The sequence below is a fragment of the Schistocerca nitens genome, chromosome 5 (genome assembly GCF_023898315.1).
Source record: "Schistocerca nitens isolate TAMUIC-IGC-003100 chromosome 5, iqSchNite1.1, whole genome shotgun sequence".
Lineage (NCBI taxonomy): Eukaryota > Metazoa > Arthropoda > Insecta > Orthoptera > Acrididae > Schistocerca > Schistocerca nitens.
This window is the reverse complement of record NC_064618.1, coordinates 549,992,274-550,000,128: the sequence shown is the minus strand read 5'-3', so window position 1 is coordinate 550,000,128 and position 7,855 is coordinate 549,992,274. Positions and strand designations below refer to the sequence as shown.

General features: G+C 42.1%; 1 protein-coding gene across 1 annotated transcript in view; it reads right to left on the bottom strand.

Annotated features, from left to right (window-relative positions):
• Positions 1-2,634: 2,634 nt before the first annotated feature.
• LOC126260572 (endothelin-converting enzyme-like 1) overlaps positions 2,635-7,855 on the bottom strand; it is a 398,875-nt gene continuing 393,654 nt past the window's right edge. The window contains exon 17 of the mRNA XM_049957907.1: positions 2,635-3,021. Coding sequence (XP_049813864.1) covers positions 2,922-3,021 — 100 coding nt within the window. The 3' untranslated portion in view covers positions 2,635-2,921. The remainder of the gene's footprint in view (positions 3,022-7,855) is intronic.

Genomic DNA, 7,855 nt, shown 5'->3' with positions numbered 1-7,855 from the left:
CATGACAAACTGTACTGACAGAAAGAGGCGCTGTGAATCCGGGAGAGGTATACTATAGAAATCCTGAGAGCATGCTTTCCAAGAAGAGTCAGGCAACTTATTACTTCCATCCACAAATGTCTCGCCACATAACCACTACGAGAAAGTCAGATAAATTCTTCCTACGCGCCATTCGTGAATGTAACTGGGGAGGAGTGAAAAGATGGTGGTACCAGAAACATCCACGGTACCGCATCATAAGGTGGCTCGCTTTGTAGCTGTAGATGTATATCGGATCTCTAATGAAGAGGTGTTGAATCAAATCGGTGGGAAAGGATTATTTGACGGACTTTGACTAAAAGTATGACTCAATTAATACGACACATCTATAGTCACGAAAGTACAGTCAGTTAGGTAATTGATGAGAGGGGTGGTTGCCTAAGACTTGACTTACAAGTGGATGATGGTCGTTATAGTTATGCACAGTTGAAGGTACCTGTGCAGTATAGAGTTGCAAGGTGCACTGCTTACAACCAATCTTCGAACAAACCACAACCAAATGTTCTATCCTATCGGATGGTTATAATTACATTGACGGTATTTTCAGTGTTGCATACATCGAAGGCGCTGCAGCATCGTAGGTACATTCGTAATCGGTACGCTCACGAAGTGCAGTGAGAATATAGTAGTCCGACTTTCTACCATCTGCTGAAAATATAGAGCTGTAAGTAGTTCTTTTGGCGTCAGTATTTTTCCCTTGGCGACAAGTGTTGATTTCTTTTGTGAAATGAGTGTTGGTGTAATGGGTTTAAAAACTTGAAGTTTTCCGTAAGAAACACAATGGCTATTGAGAAATAGACTACAGACTGCTGGCGCTGCATTGCAGAATACCGCAGACAGAAACAGTTGTGATAAGACCCCACGTAGGTAAATTGACTAAAAAATTTGATCAAGAAATTTGAAGAAACAGATGAATTAGGTGGTGAGCAGGAGAGGGAATCCACCCATTCGCATGATAGTTGTTGACGACGGTGCTGTATCTGTAGCAGACCATGGAACACACGCCTCAAATTTTTCAGCCAGTACTCGAGCTATCACAGAATTGTCTCTCTCCTTGTCAACAGGTCAGAAGATTTTGCCACACATTTTATATTGGTATCCCTGCAATATTCCGACAGTGCACTGCATGAAGCCCGCAGACTTAACCCTTAGTTTTCTGGCATGCTGGAAATGGATGACATTTGGCTGGGAAATATTCTTTGGACGGCTGAAGGACATTTTATTCTGCGTGGTGCCATGAATGCAGAGAACTGTCGCGCGTAAAGTTCTACTTCGCCACATGTTGTGCAGGAACATGCACTCAGGTTATGTCACTGCGTGATGTGATTTCACCTGCTCCGTCCTCGATCCGTTTTTCTTCGAGGAGATGATACCTTGTGGTCCCGTTAGGTGTACGGTGACATCTCCAAGTTTTAAGGACCTTCTTGTGCAACACGTGGCCGGCCGAAGTGGCCGTGCGGTTAAAGGTGCTGCAGTCTGGAACCGCAAGACCGCTACGGTCGCAGGTTCGAATCCTGCCTCGGGCATGGATGTTTGTGATGTCCTTAGGTTAGTTAGGTTTAACTAGTTCTAAGTTCTAGGGGACTAATGACCTCAGAGGTTGAGTCCCATAGTGCTCAGAGCCATTTTTGCAACACGTGATTCCAGCTTTGCACCAACGAAACTATGTCCACGCCATTATTTTCAGCAAGATGGGACGACACCTGATTTGCTTCGAGAAACGTTCGGTGACAACTACATCGTCTCTAGGCAATTTCCGAATGTGTGTCCTTCCAGATCCGCTGACCTAAATCCATCTGACTTGCGAATTTCTGAAAGCTCTTGCCTATCAGGGATGTATTCGGGCTCTTTCTGATCTAAATGGCAGCATACGGTGACATGTCGCTCTGATTACATTGGATATGCTGCCGCAACTGTCGACCATGCCGGGTTATGGATGCAGCATGTTGCTGGGTTGGGGGACCGTATTGAATACATGCTGCAATTGGTGACCATCTCCTAATAAGTGCAAGAATCACCGTTATCATGTGTTTGATCGTTCCTCCCTTTGTCCTGCACCCACACCACATTGTGACTTCTACAGCACCATATTTACTTGGTGGCAGAAAGGGAAATATTATTGTTTTCAGCATACTCGGCGCGTACACCGATTAGTGAACATGCCTGCGATGTTTCAGCGTCCTGTGCTGTTGCAGCCCGCACTGCAGCACTCAGAACACTGTCAGTTTAATTACAGCCACCCGGTAGTACTCCTACTACTACTACTACTACTACTACTACTGCTACTGCTACAAGGGTAGGTATAAAAAGATGGAATTCTCGGTAAATTTCTTTGGGAACAAGGATGACAACAACCTATTTGACACAAGTGTGGTTTACAGATTTATTTTTAACAAATAGATTTACTCTTCTCTGTATTTTACTCACATACATGACTTCAGCGACACATAATACCCAGCATTACAAAAATAGCTACATAACATCATTATTTTAAAAAATTTTCGGTCCAACAATGTACAGGTACATTTTTATAAAAAAGTTTCATTATTCACTTCTTAAAATAATACTTGAGCAATATTACAACACATCAAATTATCAACTGACAATATACATATGGAACACTTACGTATGCTTCTAATCCAACTATTGGCTGATTCTATATACTTTACTAACGTCATGTCACAAAAGCTTGCTTAGAAATTCTGAAAGCGTTTCAACTTCTCTGCGAAAACGCAAAACATTACTAAAATAAACTTAACTTTATCTACACTTTCAGCGTCTAACAATGCATTCTACGCTAACAAAAAATGACAATAAAAATATTAATTTTTGGCATTCGTATCGAAATGGGTGTAGCATCAGCATCTTCTCCTCGTTTATCTTCACCATGTAGAGCATTTTTTCACTGGATTCATTGCAGATCCTATTGGGCAGTTGTATGCTTCTGAGAAGTCCGGCGAGTTCATCATCATTCCGTTCACTCTGAAAAGAAGCACGGAAACGAATAAGCTGCTCGTACCTTGCATTATTTTATCATTGTTGGAAACATCTAGCACCAATGCCCTGTTATGACGTTAATTTTTCTTTATATTGCACTATACGTAACAAAAAATTATACGCTTGATGGCTGTAGAGATAATTTAAAGATTATAACTGCAAAAGTGCATGTAAGCGGGTGGGTGGACCGGTGGAAGGGCTGGGCAATTGTGTGCTGCACCGCTGTTCGGATTTACCTTATTGAGTAGCAGTCCGGCTCAGTGGTCCGGAGATCAAAGGGAGATGCCAACAGTTAAACCATGAAATGTTCGAATAAAATCCTTACTGACGCTTTATTTTATGCGAAATTCTTGGCACAAACTTTTAACACAGCCTAATGGGAGTCCTGTAAACGTCACCGTTTAGGCGTGGAAATCGTTGTACTACCTTCGATTCTAGAGCATCCGTGAATGCTGTAGTTTAAAATACTCATAGTTTATGGTCTCAGTGCAAATGGCAAAGTCCTACATTTAGCAAGCAGCTGAATTAAAGACAGTGTCCGTGTCTACCTTCATGATGGTGGACGATTATCTGTGGCACAGGTTTTACAAGCTGTAATGGAAGTTCTTGGGTGTAAGGAGATACAGTATAGCTCAACAGTCACTCCCACCAGGCAGTGCAGGAGCCAAAGTAAGCACATTTTCCTTTAAGGCATTCCACATGTGCGCAATCAGACTGAGATAATGTTATCCCAGACAAGCTCCCCAAAATAAAAGGAGCATCCATCGAGTCAGTCTGAAACAATTATGGGCTGATGAAACGGTAGACTTATCTGACGGGGAACTTTAAGCCAGTATCCGATGGGTGTTTTGATCATATAACGCATCTCACTGAACTCAGCTTAAAAATAGCATTTTAGATGGTCCTGCCACTGGCCTGAGCTCTACCTTGATTTTCGGCGCCCTCGTACTCCTAACAACCCGCTTACAGTCATGTACAGCAGCTCCTCAGCACATTCGAACACCCCATTTGCTTAGAGTGTCCAATGACGGTATTTACTCGCCTGTGTTAAATACTGTGCTCTCTGTCGAGCGCATTTATTTGTCTTGGAGCTGGGTAGCGTTCTCCGCAGCGAGGCAAGTTAGCCACACAGTTAACATCGCTATCCATCACTGAAATTAACACTTTGCCGTCCGGCGACACCACAGTGGTGTCGTGTGCATGGTATCACTCAGTGGCCGGTGACACCACAGTGATTCGTGAGCATAGTATCGCGCAGTGGCTGGTGACAGCACTTTAGTAGCTTTTTCATTCTGTTGGGGTTTTGTTTGGGTAACAATAAGTTACACACGTCAACAAGTTTTTTGTTTTTATAAGCACTTGTGCACTTTCATCGTGGCAGACGAAAGAGACGATATGATTATTTACGATGAATGCGCGGACGTCTTGACTGACGTTCCGGACGACTTGGCCGGTTGAGAAGAAGACATTGGATATCAAAAATATGAAAGTGAAGCAGAATAGTCGGAAGATAGCGAAATACGTCCAATAAGAATTCGGCGAACACTACGGTTGCCAACTGTTTCGGATGAATCTGACGAAGAAGACAGACTATGATTTACTGAGGACCAATAATAAATTTGAAAGGTCTCCGTGTCCACACATATTTCCCAAAGATACACAGAGCGTCGTGGATATCGTAGAATTATACATTGGGAACGATCTGTTTGAATATGTTAGCAACGAAACCAATAAATATTACAGCCGAAATTGCAATATAAGGAAACTGGATTAAAAAAATGCAAAATTTGTCGACGTTACGGGATCCGAACTTAGAAAAAGGTTTCGGCTTGCTATCCTTATGGGAATTGTAAAAAAAGCAAGGATCGATGATTACTGGTCAACGAATCCCTTGGTAGTCATACCGATATTTCGTAAAACGATGTCCCGCAACCGATTCAGACAAATATTATCGTTTTTACTTTTTTCCGACAACGACAATAAACCGGATAATGCCGACCGGCTTTTCAAAGTGCAATTCGTAATTGATTATTTTTCCACAAAGTTTAAAGAAACGTTTAATCTAAGTCAAAACATATCAGTTGATGTAGGAATGATACCGTGGCGTGGACAGTTAAATTTTAAAGTTTACAATCCGTCGAAAATCACGAAATATGGCATACCCATTCGGATGCTGTGTGATTCGAGTACGGGATACATTTCCTCATTCAAGATATATTCCGGCGCTAGACAACCTTTAGCAAAAACAGTAATGGAACTATTGACACCTTCTTATGGAAAGTGGCATCACCTCTACATGGATAATTATTATAATAGTGTAGAAATTGCAGAGAAGTTACTTGTAAAGAAAATTCGCGTTTGTGGAACGATACGGCAAAATAGAGGATATCCGGAAAAGTTAAAGCGCACAAAAGTCAATATGTTTGAAGATTGTCATCAACAGAAAGGTGACAAGCGGCCGGCGAGAAGCCAAGTAATCCGAACTAGCGCTGCCGGCGCCAAGCGAATAAGTTTGTACGAGACGTGCGGACGGCAAAGTGTTAAGAATCACGTGGTGCATTGGGAGTCACCCTCCTTGATGGCCTGTGAGTGGGCCAATACCTGCAAAACCGTTCAATCATAAGCTACAATAAAATCTCGCGCAAACGTCAGTAACAAACGTTGACCTGTATGTGATCACCTGCTGCAGCGAACTTCTCCAGTGTAAACGTAGCACTTAAACTGCAGTATGGTAACTATCATAAAATTAGCTGCTCATTAACGTGTACTGAACGTGCAGTCCGTCATAGGCGTTAACTGTTCAAACTGGAAGGATGCAGCTCTGCCATTTAGATTGTCTATTTCTGAAAATTATCATTTTTGGTGGTATTAAGTGCTTAACATGTGCTCCCTAAATGTATGAAAACACTACTTCGTGTAAATGATGAACATCATAGCCATTTATCTCCCTAAAATCGCCTTCTAAAATGCGTATATTCTACATTACTTATTTACGTCAGGTAACAGTATCAAATGTTAAAACTGGTTTGCATCTGTTTGAAACAGAGCGAGATCTGCAAAGTGCCAAAACAGCTGAGTGGGTTTCCCGTAGTACTTCAGAAGTCCCAAGCCGAAGAACCCTAATCAGTACGATCTCTGACAGTGGTGAGGTAGATTATTGCTATTATTTCTAGCTCAAACTTGGGAAGGCGACTGGGCTGGATGTTTTGCCACCAAAACTGTGGAAATCTAAGCACTATAAAGCAGCTGATTCGCTGATAAGTTTCCTCGACAAGATCATTGAAGAGACGAAGTTTGGACATCGAGCACTGAATTCCAAATTTGGAAACAGAAGTAGAGCCCGGCTGAATGTGCCAACCATCGTCTTTTTCGGCTCTTATCACATACAATGAAGACTTTACAACGCATCATAGACAGCAGATTACGCAAGTTTGTCACCATTACTACCAATCAGTGTGGTTCAGTGAAAAGTTGTGGGACCACTGATACTGTCCATGCAATTCGCTTGTTTATTTAGAAACATTGTGAGAAGCGTAAACATATTCACTTCCCCGGACCTGGAAAATGCTTTTGATCGATTTCCACGTGATCTTACATGGATTACCCTCCGAGTCTATGAAGCACCTGAAGAAATAACTGAATGGGGATGGCTGATCTACCATAATTCTGAATGTCGAGTACATTCTGCTGCTGGGATATCAGGAGAACTTCCTGTTACTGCGGGTGTCCACCACAGTTTTGCTCTTTATTACCTCCTCAGCATCACAGTAAAGGACACGGACATCAGATTTCTCCAGAAATTAGCTCCTTGGGCAATACTGATGTTCTATTGTTTAATGATACGTCCAAGCAAGGAAGAACCGTCACACCAAGCCTCAATGTAAAGAAGACTTGATACCTGTCCAGAACCGACGGTATACATCTGCCAAAGACAAATATCTTCACATACCATAGGCTCAGAAACCGCTACCGACGGTTACTTGTTCCTGAAAGCGCAAACCACTTTAGCAATGCTTAAATCGTGGACGACAGCTGACGTATAACTTCCACATACTGTTGGGCCCGATCTGATCTTCAGTGATAAATAAGAATTTTTACAGCCAAGATTGCGCACTGAAACATTTTTTATTTCCTCAATGACTGGTTTTGACAGGTCCGCCTGTCATCTTCGTATCTTCTGGAAATAATATTACAATACATGAATGGTACAACCATGAAGAGAGCACCGTTTATAACCTAAAGGCGCCACGTTGCCATACCAAATACATAAGAGAGTAGCTAAGAAGTATTTCACATGCCAATGTAGCGCCCTAGGAATATGCTTTCGTTACAGTAGTATGATTCATGTACATGAATATTATTTCCAGAAGATCCGAAGATGACAGCTAGATCTGTTGAAACCGTCATCGAGGAAATAAATATTTTAACACACCATCTTGGCTATAAACATTCTCTTTTAATGACTGATAAAAACACACCGGACTGACTCATGTCGAAAATATGCCGGTGTACAATCGACCCAGATGCTCTGTACGGTGCAGACCTTTGACCCGCAACAAAAGAAACAGGGCAACGACTTGGTGTAATGGAAACCAAAATGCTTCGGTGGGCATGTGTCCTAAAACTTAATGATCAATCAACCAATGATGAAATTTGCGAACGGTATCGTTGAAAAGATGAAAGGAGGGCCATCTACAATGGTATCTACACGTACTTCGAGGGGATCAAGGGACAACAGCAAATCGCAGGTTTTCGTTAAAAGTTGATGGCAAAATGACGCAAAATAGATACCCTCCTTACAGACCTCGAAGTACCGAGT